Here is a 22,810-nt window from a genome sequence, read left to right as displayed (position 1 = left end):
AATCGGAAGTGCCCCTCTTTTCCGCATTGCCAACATTCTTTCGAATTCAAATTTTGCTTTGACTTTAAATTAATATTTAAATCTCTTTTTCTCTCTTCCCCATTTTTATTTTCTGAATTAAATTTTCTATTTTCACGAAAATTATTCAATTTTTTTGGAAAACTATTTTCTTGTATTGCGCGGATCGCGGAGGCCCTTTCAATTGCAGTCTTAAGCGAATTAACTCCCTCTAATTGTAACGTTCGTTTTAAGAAACCATCGGATATCGCAGAAACAAATTGTGCACAAGCAATTTTATCTCGAACTTCAATATTGCATTCAGAATAAGCTAATCGCGCTAAACGCTCTAATTCTGCTCCCAAAATTGTCAAATCTTCCCCAAACTTTTGCTTTCTATTTGTAAATTGCAAATAATAATTCTGTCCAAGATGACCCTCCCCAAACCGTAATTCTAATTTAGTTTTTAAATCTTTAAACTGAATATTTTCTACACCCTCAAAAGAATCTAAAATTGTACGCGCCTTCCCTCTTAAACAAGCCGCAAGCGCAATAGACTTTACGGAATCCAACCAATTGTTTGCCTTTGCAATTAAATCAAATTGAGCAAGAAATTCTCGAATCGGAACACTTCCATCAAAAATATCAGGCTTTAATTTATATCCTACACTCGCGCTAATATCCGTACGCATCGGAAAAACTTCCCTATCACCCGTGGAATTCGGAATATTATTTCTACGACTTAGCTGAATAAAATTTTCCTGTAGACGATGCAGCGCTTCATCTCTCTGTTTAATTTCTTCCTGCATCTGCTCTCGCTCTATCCTCCTTTCTTCTCGGAATTGCTCAAACTCCTGGAGAATTGCGCGCAACGTCTCCGACTCGGCTGTCATCGCTGGAGTTTGGGAGCGGGTTGCTCTTGGTGAATGAGCCGTAGTCATAATTCTATCCTCTTTTCTGGATGTCGTAATATCCCGGACGAGCCCCCAAAATGTTGCACTCGCGACAATCACTCGCGAATGCGCTCACGCAAGAAATAATAAACTCAATTTGAGTATAACAAACTTTAATGAACTCAACGATAACACAATTTGAACCGTAACAACAAAACTATCGTTTACAATTAAGAAAACCGTCTCACATTCGAAACGCGTCTTCACGGCACCGAGGACCAAACGTAACTGTCATTTGACACTTTATTTACAAATTACCAAGCGACGCTTCTCAACTTATTTACAAATTACTAAGCGACGTTTCTCAATGCCAACTCGCAGCCCACACGTCACAATCGACGATTTCCCGCGGCGCGAGCGCAACAATATTATTTGTATTGGTAAATATTTATTATTTAAGACTAAATTATTTAATAATATCAATACAAAATACTCTACAAACAACAATTAAGGAATCAAGAAAAATTGTTCAAAAAAGGTAATTTTCAAAGCATTGTAACTCCACGAGAAATCATCGTATTTTAATTTGCAACAAAGCATTTTAAAGCTTGAAACTACTTTTAAATGTGTGCCTTCAGCGAATTTTTATTTTTTTTATTTTATGAATCTGGTCGTATAACCGTGATACGCTTTGAATAATGTTAATGTCGCTTTTATCATTAAAAAAAATTTTCTATTTTGTATTTAAAAAGTTAGATAATAACACTTATAGTACTGGAAAAAAAAATTATTTTTAGAGATTTTTCAATTATTGATTGCGGTAAAGCAGATTGATCTTTTAGTTTCTAGCATTTTCGGCTGATTCAATTATGATGGACACATAAAAATAAATTTTTTAGCTCACAATGTTGAGTATTGTTGAGATAGAATTAAACTAAAAATGTAGTGTCATCCCTGATGGAAATATTTTTTTGAAAATATAACGAAATTTTGCTGAAATGTATTTGAAAATTTCTCTCAATTGACCCCATTAATTAATTTTATAAATATTTCAGCAATTTTTCATTAAAAAGTAACAGTTTTCAATTTAATTCAGTAAATTTCATAATGATCATTATTTCAAAACTCTTTTATTACTTTTCAGCAGTATATTTTAACTTTCCTTATATTTCATAGTATTACATTAAATTTTTATACGGAAAATTATGATTTATTTTGAAATATATTCAGTAATTTTCCAAAAACTTTTATTTTACTTTTCATTGATTTCATAGTACTTTCAGCAAAATATTTCCATCAGGGATTGTAGTCAAATATCGATATGATGTCATTAGTCATTAATGTTCCGACTGAACTAGCAATTTCTGGTATCAAAAAAATTGGAATCTTATTTCAAAGAACACAGCATTTTTTCAAGATGAATTCACATGCGCCATTAAATTCATATGAAGTTCCACATATTTTAGATTTGACGCTGGCATTTATAAACAAACTTTTGGGAGTCTTACGGGTTGTCCTCTCTCACACATCATCGCTGACATCACTCTATGTGACATAAAGGAGAGAGTAATAAATAAGCTCATATTTCATCCGTTTTACCTTAGATGTGTGAACAACATAATCCTACACTGGAAAAAAAGTTTTGTTGTATTATAAGAAATTCTGGTTGATTCTACTAGTACGTTTGTTCAAAAATGGACGAAACAAATTTGTTGTTGGAATTACCAGAAGATTCTGTTAAATTTCATCCTGTTTAAATCTATCAGAATTTCTTGTAAACCTTACTACATCGTGTTGTTAGATTTACAAAACTCTACCAGAATTTCTTGTAAACCTTACCACATTGTGTTGTTAGATTTACAAAACTCTACCAGAATTTCTTGTTAACTTTACTATATCGTTTTGTTAGGTTAACACAACTTTGTAGTTAAAAAACAAGTTCGGATAGGTGTGGTTTTTGTAAAATACTAACAATATATTTTGGTTTAAAGTATACTCAGTGATGTGATGTTTCCTACCGGGCTCCCGGCTTCCGAGCCCGGTAGGAAACATTACATCACTGGTATACATATATTTCATTAAAAAAAAAAAACACCACGTGATCATAAAACTTTTCGGATGTAAGGCTGATGGCAGAGACCGAGACGTAAAAACTTATGTATGTCGTATATATATATATAGTCGTTTCCACACATATCCAATAACCTTTCACGACTTACGTTTTTCTCTGCCTTACCATACGTCCACGACAGACGTCTACGACAGACATAAGTGCTTACTTCTCGTTCTCTGCCATCGGCCTAACTAATATTCCGTAATGGATTCCACGACGCGACGTAAAACTTTAGCGAGCTCAGTTGAGACTGTTCCGACTGCTTAACGCCATTGCTTCGCGAAAGATCTAATGCGCGCGATACACGCCGCGAGTAGCGAGGGCGCAGTAGCAGTGTAACAAATGAATGCGGCGAACAGTTGATCAACCGTTTAGTGAGTAATGACGAAACTGTTGCAGAGCGCTGCAATTTATGTAAATATAACAAGAAGTTTTGTAGATCCAACAAGAAAACACTTATTCAAATCCTTATAGTAAAGTTAACCAAACGGTGTTGATATAAGGTGTAAAATTTTGTGACGATAACCAGAAATTCTGTTTCGTTCGACTAAAATACGGTCAACCAGAAGAATTTTGTTAATATAATAAAACCATTTTTCTCAGTGTAGGTCATGTAGATTTATAGCGTTTTCGAATAAACGGGGTTTGAACGATCTAGGGTTGATCAATCACTATTTTACTATAAATGCAAGTCTTTCATTGGTGGAGAGGTTGCAATGACGTCATTAACCAATCTTGGGTCGTTCAAATCCTGTATAATCGAAAACGCTATTAGAGTTGATACAGGTTCTGATGTTTCCATTGTGAATAGAAAAATGATAGATAAAATAAAAATTTTTAATTTAAATAAAAAAAAAAATTAATTTATCCTACAGGGGAAGAGGTTTCAGTTTGTTCTCGAACAAATGCAAAAGTTGAATTAGGAAAATATTCGTTAGATTTGTCATTAATAGTTGCAGAAATTATTGATGATTGTATTTTAGGAGTAGATTTCTTATCGCTTACTGATGTAGAAAATAGTCTTCGATCAACATTAGGATTGTCAGATAAAAAAATTGTTTGTGCACGATTAGATTTACAGACGAATGAAGTTCCTTCTTTCTTAGTTGAATTATTTGAACGCGATTCGGAAAATTTAACTTCTGTTCAAAAAGAAATGTTTGCTAAGGTTTTGACAGATTTTCAAGACATTTTCTCTGAGGAGATTGTTGCAGGGGAATGTAATCTTATAGAACATAGAATTGATGTAGGTAATTCACGTCCCATTAAACAAATGCCGCGTCGAATTCCTCTTCATTTAAGGGTTGAGGTAAATGAAATACTTAAGGAAATGGAAAGACATGGTGTAATAGAAGAATCACAAAGTCCGTGGATGTCACCTGCAGTTATGGTTAAAAAGAAAGATGGGTCACTTCGTTTTTGTGTTGATTATCGTAAAATTAACACGGTAACAATAAAAGATTCTTATCCGTTACCTCGAATTGATGATACAATTGATCAATTATCAGGAAATTCTTGGTTTTTTACTCTGGATCTTAAGAGTGGATATTGGCAGGTTAAAATTCGTAAGGAGGATAGGGAAAAAACTGCCTTTTCAATAGGAAACGGTTTATGGCAATTTACTGTAATGCCTTTTGGATTATGTAATGCTCCAGCTACGTTTGAGAGATTAATGGAGCAAGTTTTAAATAATTTGTTGTCAAAGATTTGTTTAGTTTATTTAGATGATATAATTATTTTTGGAAAAACTTTTGAGGAAGCAATTCAGCGATTAAAAATGGTATTTCTTCGTTTTAGATTAGCCCATTTAAAACTTAATCCAAAAAAATGTTTGTTTTTGAAAAATTCTGTAAAATATTTAAGTCATGTAGTTTCTAATAAAGGAGTCACTACTGATCCGAAAAAGATAGCTACCGTTAAAGATTGGCCAATTCCTCAGAATAAAAAACAGCTGCATAGTTTTCTGGGATTCTGTTCTTATTACAGAAAATTTGTTAAAGGATTTTATTTTCTTGGAAAACCTTTATATTCTTTAACGGAAAATCAAACAAAATTTGAATGGACGTCGCAATGTCAAATAGTATTTGAAAAACTTAAACAGGCTTTAATTTCTTCTCCAATTTTATCTTTTTCTATTGAAAAAGGAGAATTTGTTTTGGACACAGATGCTTCTAATCATGGAATTGGTGCAGTGCTGTCTCAGAAATAAGATGGTGTAGAGAAAGTCATCGCTTATTTTAGTCGGGTTTTAAAAAAAACTGAAAGAAATTACTGTGTTATTCGTCGGGAATTGTTAGCGGTAGTTGATTCCATGAAAAATTTTTATCATTATTTATTTGGAAGAAAATTCCTTGTTCGCACTGACCACATTTCTCTTCGGTGGTTAATGTCGTTCAAGGAATTAGAAGGACAATTGGCTCGTTGGTTGGAGAGAATTCAACAATATGATTTTGAAATTTTATATTGAAGTGGAAAATCTCACAATAATGCTGACGGTCTTTCTAGACGTCCTTGTGAAAAAGATCTTTGCAATTATTGCGCTAAAATAGAAATTAAAGAAATTGAAAATACAAAAATGATAGTTGGTCAAATTAATTTTAATACAAATAATTGTATTAATTGGAGGAAAGATCAACTTAACGATCCTATTATTTCATTATTTTTAACAAGAAAAGAATCAGGATTACGTCCTTCTTGGCAAGAAGTGATTAGTAAAGGTTCCTCTGCTAAAATTTATTGGAATCAGTGGGATGCTTTAATTCTACAAAATGGAGTATTATATAAAAAATGGGAATCTCCTTCATTAAAAAAACAAATTCTTCAAATAATTGTACCTCAAAAAAGATTTGATTTGATTCTAAAAGAAGCGCATGATTCTCCTTCAGGTGGACATTTTGGTGTAAATAAGACATTAGCGAAAATTCGTCAGGGATTTTATTGGGCTACGTGTAAATTTGATGTTAAAGAATGGTGTCGGTCTTGTGAAGTTTGTGTAGCAAAAGCTGGTCCTTCAGATAAAGGAAAATCTCCTTTACAAATTTATAATGTGGGTTGTCCTTTTGATAGGGTTCAGATGGATATTCTTGGTCCTCTTCCAGTGACCTTTTCAGGATACAAATATTTGCTTGTTGTTACAGATTGTTTTTCTAAATGGGTTGAAGCAATTTCATTAAAAAATATTAAAGCTAGCACAGTTGCTTTTGTTAGTCAAATAGTTTCTAGACATGGCATTCCTTTAGAAGTACACACTGATCAAGGAAAATATTTTGAATCTCGACTTTTTCAGGAAATGTCAAATTTATTAGGAATAAAGAAAACTAGGACGACTCCATTGCATCCTCAGTCTGATGGTCAAGTGGAAAGACAACAGCGAACAATTTTAAATTATTTAATTAAATTTATTTCTTCACACCAGAAGGATTGGGATCGTTGGATTCCTATGTTTCTATTAGCATATCGTTCTTCAAAACATGAAACTACTAAAGTTACCCCTGCAGAAATTTGTTTTGCTCGAAATTTACGAATTCCATTAGATTTGTTGCGAGGAATTCCCCCTGAAAAAAGGAATTGTTTTTCTTCTTAAAACTATACCTCAGGTTTAAGAATGAAATTGGATTTAATACATGAAACTGTGCGACAAACTCTTCAAATTAAATCGGAAAAGGTTAAGTCTGTTTATGATCGTAAAGCTAGAGAAGTTAATTTTTTTGTGGGACAAAAAGTTTGGCTTTTTAATCCAAGACGAATTAAAGGAAAAGCTCCAAAGTTACAAAGTCATTGGGAAGGTCCGTACAGTATAGTGAAAAAGTTAAGTGATGTAGTATTTTGTATTCAAAAATCATTTAGACATAAAAAAAAGGTAGTTCATTCAGATAGATTAGCTTTATTTCATGAAAGACGGAATTTTGAAAATTGAGATAAAAATATCTAAGAAAAATTTAATAAAATTAATTGATTAATTATAAATAAAATTTTAATTCTTTATTTAAAAAAAAAAAAAAAAAAAAACAGTTTACGTTGTGATTTATTTTTGTTCAAAGGAAATTTATAGAAGAGGAGGATGAAAGAAAAGGAGAAAGCATAAAAGGAAATTTAGAAAATTGAAGTCCGCCTTCTCCACGGTTTTTAAGTCGTGGTTTCTCGTGGAGCTAAGGGTAAATATCAAGGCGGGGACTTGGAGAGTCCTTAGGATGATGGGTCCACTATATGTTTCCCCCCCTTTGTTCGAAGATAAAGAAAAAGGCAATGGTTTGCAGTGTTTTGGAGAAATTCAGACAACAAAGAAAATCGTTGGAATTTCAAGAAATCCAAAAGAAATTTTAGTCAAGAAATTCAAGTATCGGCGTCCGGTAACCTGCAGCAGCAGCTCAGGGTAGGACATGAAGCCGTTAGGATTTCGCCCATTAAACTATACCCCCTTAAGTGTCGGGACGACACTTTTGAAGAAAGGGGAAAGTGTTGCGCTCGCGCCGCGGGAAATCGTCGATTGTGACGTGTAGGCTGCGAATTGGCATTGAGAAGCGTCGCTTAGTAATTTGTGAATAAGTTGAGAAGCGTCGCTTGGTAATTTGTAAATAAAGTGTCAAGTGACAGTTACGCTTGGTCCTCGGTGCCGTGAGGACGCGTTTCGAATGTGAGATGGTTTTCTTAATTGTAAACGATAGTTTTGTTGTTACGGTTCAAATTGTGTTATCGTTGAGTTCATTAAAGTTTGTTATACTCAAATTGAGTTTATTATTTCTTGCGTGAGCGCATTCGCGAGTGATTGTCGCGAGTGCAACAATATTAAATAAATAAATAATAATACAACCAAAAGAAAAACCAATAAATTTTAATTAGACATATTTTACGTATGTGACAAAAGTAGAAAATTGAATTATACAGCGGAAATGATACTACATTCGTAAGTTTAAAGTCCTCCAAACTTGACGTAATGGCTAATTACGTCAACTGCTTATAAAAACTGTGCTTTAGCGCTTCATCATCCAGTCTTCAAACAATATTCAATATTACAGTGACATAGCGCATTTTCAAATTCAAGTATCATAAAAAGATACCGCAACAAGTAAAACCAAATAAAATAAGATAAGTATATTTGTATCTATTTTTCTGCATTTGTATATCCAATAAAACAATTAGAATTATGGGTACCGAAAAAACATATCAATCGTATATTAATACCGAATCCAGTGACGAAATTGTTATTTCTGGTATCGCTGGTAGATTCCCAGGCTCAGACAATATGAAACAATTACAAGAAAATTTATTCAACAAAATTGATCTTGTTAAAACAAATCGTCTTCGATGGAATATAGGTAATTAATTTATAAATTATAGCTTTATATTTAACTTGTGAGATTAACAGTCTTTCCCTTGTTATTAATTACAGTACCTAATTATATTAGGAGTACAAATTAGTTCGGTCCGTTTTCCAAAAGATACTCTGGCTGTTGTGAATGGTTCATAGTGACAGCTGATTTTGGCGGTTTCAGAGAGGTTAGACATCTGCTAATAATATTCAGTTTATATCGCTTTGAGTTTCATACAAAAACCTTGATTTTTACTGTGTTCGAAATGTCGAATTTTGTGCTAACCAAGCAGCATTTGCGGGAGGTTTTAATTTTCTGCTTTAATTGGAAGAAAAGTGCAGCTGAAGCCCATCGAATGCTTGTCGAAGTTTATGGTAACACTGCTGCAACTGATAAATCATGTAGGGAATGGTTTCGACATTTCAAGGATGGAGATTTCAGCGTTGAAGACAAGCCTCGCTCTGGACAGCCAAAAAAAATTCGAAGACAAAGAATTAGAGGCACTACTCGAAGAAGATCAGAGTCAAACGCAAGAGGAGCTTGCAGGATTATTGGGAGTAACTCAACAAGCCGTTTCTGTACGATTGAGAGCCATGGAAATGATACAAAAACAAGGAAATTGGGTGCCTTATGAACTCAAACCGAGAGACGTTGAAAGGCGATTTTTCACTTGCGAGCTGCTGATTCAAAGGCAACAAAGAAAAGGTTTTTTGCATCGGATTGTGACTGGAGATGAAAAGTGGATATTCTACGACAATCCCAAGAGGAAAAAATACTACGCTAAGCCTGGTCAATCGTTGCCATCGACCTCAACATCAACACCAAAGCCGAACATTCATGGTTCGAAGATCATGCTCTGTATCTGGTGGGACCAAAAGGGTGTTGTTTACTATGAGCTGCTGAAACCTGGCGATTCCATTACGGGCGATCGGTATCGGCTTCAATTGGTTCGTTTGAGCAGTGAATTGTGAGAAAAACGGCCGGAATACGAGCAAAGACATGATAAAGTTATTCTTCTTCATGACAACGCTCGGCCTCATGTCACAAAAGTCGTAAAAAAATATTTGGAAACGCTCAAATGGGATATTTTACCGCACCCGCCGTATTCTCTGGACATTGCTCCTTCTGATTACTGGTTGTTCCGAAAGATACAGCACGATTTGGCAGGTCACCGGTTCACTTCTTTCGCAGAAATCGAAAATTGATTCCAAACTTGAATCGCCTCCAAAGACGAGTCATTTTTTCGAGATGGAATTCGAAAATTGGTTGAGAGATGGGAAAAAGTAGTAGCCAGCGATGGACAATACTTTAATTAATCTGTTCATTTATTTTGTTTTGAAATAAATGCATTTTTGAACACAAAAAAACGGACCGAACTAATTTGTACTCCTAATACATTTGAAAAATATACTTTAAACTATAATTTTACAAAAATAAATATGCAGAATACAATATACATAGCTACAATTTGCAAAATTACATCATTTCTTAGAGCATTTGGACATACCAATTCGCATGGGGATAATTAATAATGTGGAGAAGTTTGATGCCGATTTTTTTGATATATCTTTTAAGCAAGTAAATGTATTAGATCCTATGACAAGAATGTTATTGGAACATACTTACGAAGCAATTATCGATGCAGGAATCAATCCAAAAGAATTACGAGGAAAAAATACTGCTGTGGTCGTAGGAACATGTATGATCGAATCACAAGAAAAATTTTTATACGAGAATTTGCCGGTAAAACAAATCATTGATTCATGAATATCTTAAAAAGAAATGATCGAGTTAAATTATAAAAATCATTATCTACATACACAAATTTATTACTTTTCTTTGGTAATTAGATAAGTGACGGAAATATCATAGACTGTGCTAAATCTACATTAGCAAACTTATTATCATATTCATTCGATCTTAGAGGTCCGTCGCAAACGATCGATACTGGTTGTAGCACTAGTCTTTATGCCATGGCTGTTGCTAAAGATTATATTACATCGGGTCAATGTAATGACGCAATTGTTGCAAGTGCACATTTATCTCTACATCCAACTGTAAATTTCCAATTCTTTCGCATTGGTAAGTTTACTAAAATTACCTAACGTACCCTATCTCATAAAGAATGACTTGTTTTATTTTTTATATATTGGAATCTTTGAAATATCTTGAAAAAATTGCAGTTTTTTAAAAAAGTGTTGCAAAGACAGTTATTTGACTTGTACGACACTGACAACGTAATCTCCTAAATGCCAAAGGTATCATTAAGTTCAAAATTTGTAATTCTAAAAAAAGTAAATAAGGAAATGTTTTATGATAATATTTTAAAACCTTCTTGACACCAGTTTTAGAAATATGCAATAAAAAATATCAATTTCTGTTTTGAAAACTTCAGCTAATTTTGATATAATTTCAATATAATTTTGCAAAGATCAAGCAAAATCAAACGTCAGCATCGTACATACCTCTTGAAACAGTGACTTTTATTTTAAAAATTTTTTCAAAAAACTTAAATCTTTCAAGATTTAAACACTGAAACTAAAATGGGACACTTTGTATGTGTAAATATATAAATAAACACTGTATATAATTTTAGGTATTTTATCACGTGATGGATGCTGTAGACCTTTTGATAATGCTGCAAGCGGTTATACGCGTGCCGAAACAGTGTCGGTGGTATACCTTCAAAAAGCTAAAAATGCAAAACGAATTTATGCTATTTGCAAGCATGTTAAACTAAATAATGATGGTTACAAAGAAGAAGGAATAACATATCCATCGACGCACATGCAAAGCGCTTTATTAACGGAGCTTTACAATGAGTGCAAAGTACCACCACCCTACTTGGATTACATTGAAGCACATGGTACTGCTACTACAGCTGGCGATGCTCAAGAGATCAATGCTATTCATAATGTTCTGTGTCAAAATAGAAAAACACCATTGATGGTGGGCTCTGTAAAATCCAACCTTGGTCACTCTGAACCCGCCAGCGGTTTGACACAAATCGCTAAAGTAAAACAATTTATTCAACAAATTATATTATTATGATAAAAAAACAAGTACAAATTAAGACATTTAAAATATATAAATTATCAATTATTTTGATATTCTTTTATGCAATTTTATTCTTATATTTTTTACGTAATATTTTATAGATTAAAAGAAATATTTCAAACAATAACTACTAATTTTGTTAAAAAAGATCATTAAACAGTAGCAACTTTTTTTAAATGTGATAATTACTCATTTTTTCAATAAAATAATAACTATAAATTTTTTATTTATTCAAGAAAAATTATGTTTTGAATACAAACGAACACAAAAATTCTTCTTATGCTGAAGCGTTTTAGCATAGCAAATATTACATTTTGTGTTATTAATTTTATACTTGTTTAACAGCAAAGAAAATAAATCAAGTACTATAAGTGTTTCAAATTTACATACAAAAATTTATTAATTTTTAAAGGTGATAATAGCATTTGAAACCGGTTTTGTACCACCAAACATTAATTTTACATCACCGCGGAACGATATAGACGCTTTAAGGGATGGAACCATCTGTGTTGTCACAGAAGCATTGCCGCTTAAAAATGGTTATATAGCCGTGAATAATTTCGGAATCGGTGGAGCCAATGCTCACATCTTATTACAATGGAATGCCAAAAAAAAGATTAATAATGGAGCACCTAATAATGATTTGCCAAGACTTGTGGTATTGTCTGGACGCACTGAAGAAACCGTGAAATTGTTTCTAAATGATGTAAGTAATTTTTTCAGCGACAGCACTAACATCATTTTTAACAGCAAGGAACATTATATTACGTATACTACATATACTTTTAAAACATTTACTTTGTAGATTGCTAATCATCCAATAGATGTAGAATATATTCGTTTACTACACGACATTCACACAGACGACATAGATGGTCATTCATGGAGAGGATACATTATACTGGATGCACAAAAAAATTCTATAAAAAAAGTTCAAAATTGTAAAAATATAAAAAGACCTATTTGCTTTGTATTCTCTGCCTTAGAATCGAAATTGCCAGAAATGGGTATGTATCTAACATTCAACATTTTTTATATGTACAAACTGATTAATAAAATAATACAGCAATTTTCAAACTAACTTTATCAGGTAAAGAGCTATTAAAATTTCACGCATTTGCGAATGCCATAAAAATGTGCGATGCTATTTTAAAACCGTATGATATAAGTATTACGAACATTTTGACGAAGATTGATAAAAGATTAAACGAAAGCGCTTTACACAACTTTGTTGGTATCATCGCCTTCCAGGTATTACATTTCCAAGTAAAAAATTGGTATATTGTACATATTAATAAATAAAAATATGAATTTTTCTATCTAATTATGCCATATTTGTTTTATTATATAATTTGTTACGTACAAATAGTATTTGTCGTTTAATATAAAATTTAGTAATAAAGTTAATAAATTTATTTCGTAGATTGGTTTAGTAGATCTCCTAACATGCTTAAATATTATTCCGGATTATATGATTGGGCATTTTGCTGGTGAACTCGCTTGTGCTTATGCGGATGGGTGTCTAACTATGGAACAAACAATTCTATCAGCGTACTTTATTGGAATAGCATGTACTAAAGGCAAATCTGTTCATAGTTCTATGATAACTGTTAATCTTGATTACAATGCTCTTAAAAGCACATGTCCGACGGATATAGAAATAATATGCCGTAACAGTCGAAACAGTAATATTGTAAATGGCCCCGTAAAATCCATAGAAAAATTTATACAAAAATTACAGGTACGTTGATCTTTTGTTTACATATGAATAATCAATTTCCTGCTTTTTTTCATACACAATTAAACGCTTATCACACTTTTTTTTTTATATTCCTAAAAACAGAAAATTTTTAGTTTTTCGCATTGATCGCATTCGCTAATGCATTTTTTATCTTTTTTAATCAGGATAATAATATTGACGTGAAAGAAATCTCTTGTAATAACATATCGTACCATAGTCGTTACCTCGCATTTGTGAAAACGCAACTATTATTTCATTTAAACCAAATAATACCACAACCAAAAGAACGGAGTTCAAAATGGATCAGCACTTCTGTACCTCGCTATAAATGGTCCAATGTAGCGTCAAAATTATGCTCAGCAAGCTACCATACCAGTAGTATATTAAATACTGTTCTTTTTGAACAAACAACGCATATGATCCCAGATAATGCCGTGATTATCGAAATTTCACCAGTTAGCATTTTGCAGGACATTTTGAAAGAATCGGTACATGCAAAATACATAACGAATATTGTATTGACTAAGCAAAATGAACCAAATGCTATAAATTTAGTACTGCGAGGGATTGGAGAACTCTACAACTGTGGCTTCCAACCGCGGATCGCCAATTTGTATCCGCCGGTGAATTTTCCGGTTAGCCGAGGCACTCCTATGATCTCTCCATCTATAAGGTACAATATATTATTAACCCTTAGTCCCGACTCATGGGTCGTTTTCGACCCAAGCGAAATTTCAAAGTGCTGTAATTTTTGAAAACGGGTACGAAACGCGCCCTACCTAAAAAAATAATTTTTATCGAAATATTATGATTGGGACTTCAAGTTGAAGGTTGAAAGAAGCTCCATGAATTTTTTCAGATTTTGTAAAGCGTTTTTACTGATCCAAATAACGCAAAGACGCAAACGACCCATGAGTCGGGATTAAAGGTGCCGAAAAGAACCGTTGGGACTAAGGGTTAAAATTAATCTAAATATTGTATATGTAAATAAAGACATAATTGTATAAAGAAACGTTTTAATATCATCAGATGGAATCATTCTGAAGATTGGTTTGTATATAAATATCAAACACATAAGCACATCAAATCCAGAGAAAGACAAGTAGAAATAATGACGGACGACAAAGATTATAATTATATGACCGGTCACGTCATTGACGGAAAAAATTTGCTACCTGTGACAGGTTATCTAATGCTTGTTTGGGAAACCATTGGAATGACGAAGAACAAAATATACACATCAATTTCAATAGTATTTCGAGATATAGAATTTATTCGGACTACTCATTTTTCAAAAGATGGCCTGGTGAATTTGACAATTGTGATACAGAAAGGTATGTGTAAAATTTTATTCATCTAAAAAAATTTTAAATAATTGTAATAACATGTAATATTCGATGTAAAATTCTTGTAGAGAGCGGCAAATTTGAAATCACTGAAGGAGATAGCACTGTTGTAACAGGTGTAGTGCACGCTACATCAAATGCTGAACAAGAAATGGTGCCGATTAATCTGTTATCGATGGATATTGACGAGGAAGAATGTATGAATTTTCGAGACATTTATAAGAAATTAAGACTATGCGGTTATCAATACAGCGATGCATTCTGTGGTTTGAATAGCGCATCAGTCTCAGGCAGCAAAGGGCATATCACTTGGACAGGTAATTGGGTAACATTCATGGACAATATGCTGCAGATGTATATAATTGGAAAAGATACCAGAAACTTATATATTCCAACGAGTATTGAAAAATTGGTAATTAATCCTGCACTTCACGCATTAACGTTGCGGGACGTGACATCCGAAAAAAATAAACGTAAGAACCATACTTCCAATTAAATAAATATCGAAAAAATTATCTTTTAAAATGTAATATTTTTAAATTGCCTTATTGCAGAAATACCAATACGTATATATAAAGAAATAGACGTAATTAAATCTGGTGGAATAGAGATACGCGGCTTGAAAGTTACCTCGATTTCTCGCCGAAAACCAATTGGAAATCCCGTTATCGAAGAGTATAAATTTATACCTCACCAAGATCGCGCTGATATTTCGTTAAATGAAACAATTCGAATATCGACGCAGCTCGCGTTAGAGGATCATCAGATCAGTAAAGCAACAATCATTGAACTAGTGGAAGATGCAGATAATGTAATGTTAGAAGATCTATCATCGACGTTACTGATTGAAGCTTTTGCTGATATTCCTTTAATAAAAGCAAATATTGCTATACTAACATCGCCGAATCGTTTCAATCCAGCAGAGCTGTCTTCAAATGTTTCGGTCGTAGATTTAAACAAACCATTTATTGGCGACAAAGCTTTGATAGCTACAGGATTCAATCTTTTGACGAAACATCAGAATTCATTAGAAAAACTTTTGCCTCTTTTGAGGGAAGGCGGTTATCTCTTAACACGCGAAAAATGCAATATAAATAACTACGACAAATATTTGCGTAAATATGCATTAAGTGTTATTCTGGAAAAACGTATGAATAAAGAAGTAATTACACTTTTAAAGAAAAAAGTTACGATAAAAAATACAATTGTTGTCTATATAAATAATAATAATTTTAATTGGCTCGAAGACTTAAAGCAGCTTGTAGACGACGAGAATAAACATGATGACAATAGCAGAATCGTAATTGTTGGAGAGGGAGACTTTGAATGCGGCATATTGGGTTTTATTAACTGTTTGAGAGAAGAGCTAGGTGGACAACTGATTAGAGGTGTGCTTATTCAAGACAAGAATGCTCCAAAATTTTCTCTACAGGATCCGTTCTATATGCAACAATTAGAAAAAGATATGAGTGTTAATGTTTTGCGACCTAATAAAACTTGGGGATCTTATCGACATTTGCGAATACCGCATCCAGAAGTCGAATCCGTACCTACTGCTTACGTATGCCAAATGGTATATAAAGCTGTTTACAGAAATTTAAATAATCTATCAATGCTATTAATACACTAATATTGTGAATTATTTAGTTTTAAATACTGTTGTGATATATTATATATAAAATTTTTCTAAAAAGTGTCTCGCGCTTTATCTAACGAATACATTTATTTATTTTACGAATATTTTTCTACAGGTTTGTGGTGATTTAGATTCTTTTCGTTGGATGGAAAACAATATATCAGTTGATTCTCATCGCAAAGATATAGTACGTGTAGTCTATTCGTCCATCAACTTTAGAGACGTAATGCTAGCAACTGGCAAATTAACTTCTGATTTCACAAAATCGGGACAACTTCAGGACATGAGTCTTGGACTGGAATATGTAGGATACGATGCCAATGGACAGCGAGTAATGGGAATTTCTCATAATACGTATGTAACTATATAATATACATATACAGGGTGTTTCAGATCAAACGCTGGTTCTTGAAGAAGTGGATAGATTTCGATAACGTGAGTAAAAAATGTCCGTACAAGAAAATTGTGGGGTCAATAGTTTTTGAATAAAATGCATTTGAAGTTAACCAATTACGGGGTTCGCATTTCGCGCCATCAGGAGCGGCGCGGCATGAATCATTCTTGTTTGCAATACATTCTGCCACATCAATTATATATCGTTTAGAAATTATTATTAACACTATCATATTAGTAAACATAAAAATAAAACTCAATTGTTTTAAACAATCGCTTGTGTATCCACTCTTAAAAAAGGCATGAGAAGTCGATAGTCGAATATATCGAAATCTCGAAAGTATCAAAGTGTATTGTTGCAGTTTTATCGCGACGCTGATTGGTTATCTCAATGTTGTCATGTGCAAAAATATATTTTGACAGTTCATATTTAAATGGTTGTCAAGGCAATATTGATTAGCAATTTATTGATTAGCAATTTATAAATGTTTCTATGATACTTGTTTACATTTTCAAAAGCTGTCAAATTGTACAGACGTATTCTCTGTTATTTTTTTAAAAAGAGTGAAAAAAGAGTGAAAAAGTGAAAAAAGGAGAAGGAAAGGATAAAAGGAAAAAATAAAAAAAAGGTAAGTAATAATTTTAAAAATTCTCATACCTATAGCGCGCACCACTTCCAGTACATGCTTTCCTCTCCGTGCACGCTGTTCTTTATGCTTCTTATTAATACTTTTTGTCTCTCTCAAATTGACTTTAGAAAAAAATTTTTAAATTTAAAACTACATTTACCAGCGTTGCAAATATATTTTAGTTTGAAAATTTAATTAAAAGTCTTTTTTAATTTGGAATTGCTACTTAAAATTTGAAATCTATAAACGTTTATAAATCACATGCAAATCTTATTCGTTGTAATTATTTTGTTCACATAAAAAAATAATTTTTTATCTACTTTCCATTTAAATATTTTATCGCATCTTATAATTTTTAATATTAATTTTATTGGCCTGTATATTTTGTATATTTTAATTGCTATTCCACAATAATTTAGAATTTATTTTATATTCAAGAATTTATTACATTAAAATTATATTATGCATCAAAAATAGTGTTTAAAAAGTTGATAAATTTGTGCAATTTAAGATTATACAATTATTATGCAATGTGCAGTTACCAAAATTTAGCATGTAACAAAATTTCTTGAGAGAAAAGGAGATTATATTTAAAAACGCAAATAATGATTGGATAGATCACAGCGGTGCAGTTTTTTTAAATTTAAGTAAAGAATAAATAATTCCCAAAAGGGATAAGGCATGCAATGCTCGTATCACTATCACGGGCAGAATGAAATAATCAGAATTTTCACCGTTATTTTCCAATGATTGTCTCCAAATGTGTTTAATTGTTGTGAAATATTATGCTCTACAATTACTCGAAAATTGAACGCGGTTTTATGTCATTTGATAAAGTTAAATGAAAGATATGTCTTCTCAATCTAAAATCTTCTCAAATCCTCAACTATCATAATGCAATCAAAGCTAATTTCAACGCCATTCATCCACAATTTATATTGCGTCTTAGCATAGATCATGAAAAGATCCATTTCTCACTAACATAACTCATTAACATGAAACTATTTGACAAATCATTCGAATTGTCATATCGTCTATGCTTGATCTTAAGAGTAAGCTCGGTAAGATCGTAACAAAGTTTTTGAATATCTCTTTTCTGTCGCACAAAAAAAATACATTTGTAACGATTAAGATAGAATTCATTAATTATACTGGTTTATGAAATTAAAATTGATGTGCTGAATTTATTACAGTATTTTTAAAATTGTAATAGTTATAAATTTTAAAAATTCTTATACCTATAGGCAAAAATATTTTAAAATATTTTTTTTCGGGAACAGTTTTTCTATATGAGCGCGCACCACTTAAAGTACATGCTTTCCTCTCCGTGCACGCTGTTCTTTATGCTTCTTATTAATCCGAGTGTTTTTTTATGAGTACTTTTATGAATACTTTTTGTCTCTCTCAAATTGTGGTGTATTTTGTTATTGTGAGTCTCTTGCCTATCAGGGTGCTTTTTGTCATTGTAAAAGCATTTGCTGGAATTGGTACGCACTCGTATAGAAAAACTGTTCCCGAGTACTCCAACGTCATAACATCTGATTTTTTGCTTTTTAGTTTTAACTAAAGCTTTAAATTTAAAAGAACAAGGTTCAAGCTTTTATTTTATTTTCCCACTTAGAAGAATCTATTAGTGATCTATTAATAATTTCAGCATTAACGATTTTGTGCTTTGATTTATGTAGTTATTTATGTAGTTATTTTGATTTATTTTTGTATTTATTTTTAAGAGATATTTGCAATTGCTCGATGATATTTGTTAAAATTCATTTTTTTTAAATTTCAAGTACTTAATTACATTATTTAAAAATTTTAAAGAAATGAATTTTAACAAATATCATACAGCAATTGCAAATATCTCTCAAAGTCGATCTCTCAAATGGAGATTGTTGTTTGTATGAAATTAAATCATCAATGTATTTTAATTTCATACAAATAAGAATCTTTATTTGAGAGATCGACTTTGAAAGATATTTGCAATTGCTTGATGATATCTGTAAAAATTAATTTCTCTAAACATTTTAAATAATGTACGTATAAATAATAACAAGAAGATAGCAAATAATTTCAGCATTAACGATTTTGTGCTTTGATTTATGTATAATATTTTTTTTTACATTGGTTGGATAGCTTAATATTAAAACGGTTTCAGCATTAAAATAGTCAAATAAATTACTAACAACTAATAAGTGAGAGTAATAGTGAAATTAGCAATAAAAATGTTTCTCTAGTAACTGAAGAATTCATTTCTTATACACAAGCGATTGTTTAAAACAATTGAGTTTTATTTTAATGTTTACTAATATGATAGTGTTAATAATAATTTCTAAACGATATATAATTGATGTGGCAGAATGTATTGCAAACAAGAATGATTTATGCCGCGCCGCTCCTGACGGCGCGAAATGCGAACCCCGTAATTGGTTAACTTCAAATGCATTTTATTCAAAAACTATTGACCCCACAATTTTCTTGTACGGACATTTTTTACTCACGTTATCGAAATCTATCCCCCTTCAAGGACCTGCGTTTGATCTGACACACCCTGTATATGCTTAATTTATCATAGAACACAATTTGTGAATAATAAATTTAGTGTTATTGTCTTATAATATACACAAATTTGTTCTAGTAAACAGGTAAAGCTGTTATTTTGTCCTTATTTATTATAAGAGATCATTATTTTGACTCAATCAATAATTTAATTAATTTAATATTAAAAATATTGTTACATTCTTAGGTGCATAGCGAATGTTGTTGTAAGAGATAAAGATTTATGTTGGAATATACCCGATACATGGACATTTGAGGAAGCGGCTACAGTGCCGTGTATTTACAGCACGAATTATTATGCTCTATACCATTTTGGAAAAATGAAGAAAGGTGATAAAGTACTTATTCACTCCGGTACTGGCGGTATTGGACAATCGGCTATTTATCTCGCTCTTCAGGAAGGATGTCAAGTGTATACTACTGTGGGCACTGCAGAAAAACGTACATTTATCAGAAAATTGTTTCCGTCTATTCCCGATGAGCACATTGGAAATTCGCGAGACACAAGTTTCGAACAAATGATAATGCGACAAACAAACGGTCGCGGCGTCGACATTGTATTAAACTCATTGACAGAAGAAAAACTTATAGCGTCTATTCGCTGTTTGGCAAAAAGGGGTCGTTTTCTAGAAATTGGAAAGTTCGATATTTTATCTAACAATCCTTTAAGCCTGTTTTTATTTAAAAAAAATATCAGTTTTTATCCTATTCTGTTAGATGCAATGTTTACCAGTAATCATAAAAATAAATCTCGATTATCCAAATTAATGGCTGAAGGTTTAAAAAGTGGAAATATAAAACCTATTCAGATGACAGTTTTTCCTAAGTCGGAAATTGGAGCAGCTTTTAGATACATGGCAAGTGGAAAACACATGGGAAAGGTACGTTTACAACAATTAAACATTCTTTCAAATTATTATTAAAAAGTTGTGCGTAACACGTAATAAATTTTATATTTTTAATACAATGATATGTTTATAGATTATTTTAAATATACAAGAAGATGGCAAATCTTTGGATTCACCTGTTGTTGCATACCGTCGTTATTACTGCTTCAGCGATAGAACTTACATTATACTAGGCGGCTTGGGTGGATTTGGTTTAGAGTTAACTGACTGGCTCATACTTAGAGGCGCTAAGAATATCATACTAACTTCAAGAACTGGAATAAAAAACGGCTATCAGCGAATGAAAGTTGAATCGTGGAAATCATACGGTGTAAACGTGCAGATAGTTAAAAACGCACATCTTGCTAATCCCAAAGAATGTGAATCTTTTCTACAAATGGCGGAAAAGCAAAGACCAGTAGATGCGATATTTAATCTTGCTTTGGTTATGAAAGACTGCATTCTTAAGAACCAAACCATGGAAACTTTTACGGAATCTTTCATACCAAAGGCCTGGACGACACAAACGTTTGATAAACTATCGAGAAAGATCTGTTTAAAACTTCGACATTTTGTAGTGTTTTCTTCTTTTTCTTGCGGAAGAGGGAACGCTGGGCAAACTAATTATGGAATGACAAATTCGATCATGGAAAGAGTGTGCGAAAAAAGAGCGGAGGAAGGATTGCCCGGATTGGCAATTCAATGGGGACCTATAGATGATGTAGGTTTTCTCGTTGACATGCAGAAAAACAATAAAGAGTTAATTCTCCACGGTACTCTGCGGCAAAAAATATCTTCTTGCTTTGTAGAACTCGAGAAATTTTTGCTTCAAAACCGACCGATCGTAAGCAGCATGATTGTAAGAGAGAAGGAAATGGGTTTATCCGGATTATACAATGTGGTGGAAACCATTGCTAATATTATGAGTAAGAATTAACATATAGATTTTTTTCTGTTATAGCCTGCTTAGAACATTATAACTTCTGCATGCATTATTTATTTATCGCAGCATCCCAAAAGTCATTGTTGCACACCCCAATGTATACACGAACACATACTTGCTGTACAATATGTTATCAAATTTTTTTTCATATAATATGATAAGTCATAATATTCCTATGAAATTTATATTGCAGATATCAAAGATATAAAAGTAATAAGTCAAAATATATCTTTAGCTGAACTTGGAATGGATTCCATGATGGCTGTAGAAATTAAACAAACTGTAGAACGAGAATTTAATATTTTGTTCACTGCACAAGAAGTACGGAACCTCACATTTGCAAAACTGAATAAAATATCTAATGTAGACGTTAATCAAGATACTATTATAAACTGAATTATTATAAACTGAAGCAACTGATATGAATAAGCTGGATCTTACAAAACTTAGTTATTAAGAAACTGAATCACGAATGGTGATATTATAAACGATAGTTTAAGAATTTTATAATTCTTAAACTTTATTTACTGGGAACGGAATCTGGTGCAATCTTTTGATGTGGAGGAGTGGGCAAATTATTATTATTATTATTTAAAATTTAATCTGTGGTTTAAAAATTATTTAATTATAGAAAAAATATTCCCAAACGTCTGCTACAAATTTTTGTCAGAAAGACTGCAGATGTATACAAAACCTGTTACATCAATTGATGACAGCAGAAATGTTACAAAACCTGCTGACATAATTGGACAGCAGATCAGTAGCAGAAACCGAGCAGAATTTGCTCGGAATTATTACAGCAGATTGGCGGCAGAAACCGAGCAGACTCTGCCGTCACAATTTAAATAAAATAGCGGCATTTAAATGCTTTATTACAATTTTACATTTCTCATTTCTCATTTATTAAAAGTAGTAAATAAGGTATGCAAAGTATGTAATATATATTTGCTTTATTGGAACAAAAAAAAATACTTGTTTTAATAAATTTATTAGACCAAATTCCGAAATCACTGCGGGTCAACTCACGGTGCATTTTCAATTTCAAAAATCAGTTTAATATTCTGAATCTCCTATAAGGATTGTATCAGATTATTGTATTAAACTGATAAGCCTAATTAAGCCACTGGCCACACTTTTATGCACTGTAGATGAATCTTGAGTACGAGTTTATACCTATATCAACTTTTTAATAAAAAAATGATATTAACATATTCTTAAAAAATAAAAAAATTTGGTTTCTTTACTTCCGATGCCTAGAACGGCCGCAATCAGATCACCCGATTGGATAAAAATTTTGAGTGTTATATATTTTA

At 32.1% G+C, this 22,810-nt stretch overlaps 1 protein-coding gene across 1 annotated transcript; it reads left to right on the top strand.

Annotated features, from left to right (window-relative positions):
• The first annotated feature begins 7,598 nt into the window (after positions 1-7,598).
• On the top strand, positions 7,599-22,380 carry LOC105680141 (fatty acid synthase-like). Its single transcript, XM_067359918.1, has 16 exons — positions 7,599-8,318; positions 9,805-10,055; positions 10,163-10,394; positions 10,909-11,327; positions 11,782-12,075; positions 12,175-12,376; positions 12,460-12,620; positions 12,793-13,110; positions 13,275-13,783; positions 14,140-14,444; positions 14,525-14,929; positions 15,011-16,029; positions 16,208-16,446; positions 19,855-20,548; positions 20,649-21,480; positions 21,691-22,380. Exons 1-16 carry the CDS (start codon positions 8,147-8,149, stop codon positions 21,891-21,893), a joined length of 6,255 nt encoding a protein of 2,084 aa, XP_067216019.1. The 5' UTR covers positions 7,599-8,146; the 3' UTR covers positions 21,894-22,380.
• Positions 22,381-22,810: the final 430 nt, after the last annotated feature.

The sequence above is a fragment of the Linepithema humile genome, chromosome 7 (assembly GCF_040581485.1).
Source record: "Linepithema humile isolate Giens D197 chromosome 7, Lhum_UNIL_v1.0, whole genome shotgun sequence".
NCBI lineage: Eukaryota > Metazoa > Arthropoda > Insecta > Hymenoptera > Formicidae > Linepithema > Linepithema humile.
This window is presented reverse-complemented; position numbering and strand designations above follow the sequence as displayed.

What these genes read in the sequence shown, in the direction of transcription:
- LOC105680141 (XM_067359918.1), top strand. Translation starts at nt 8,147, where the DNA reads ATGGGTACCGAAAAAACATATCAATCGTATATTAATACCGAATCCAGT. An exon ending in GACAATTGTGATACAGAAAG is followed by an intron (nt 14,445 to 14,524) that starts GTATGTGTAAAA and finishes AAATTCTTGTAG; the next exon opens with AGAGCGGCAAATTTGAAATC. An exon ending in GACATCCGAAAAAAATAAAC is followed by an intron (nt 14,930 to 15,010) that starts GTAAGAACCATA and finishes GCCTTATTGCAG; the next exon opens with AAATACCAATACGTATATAT.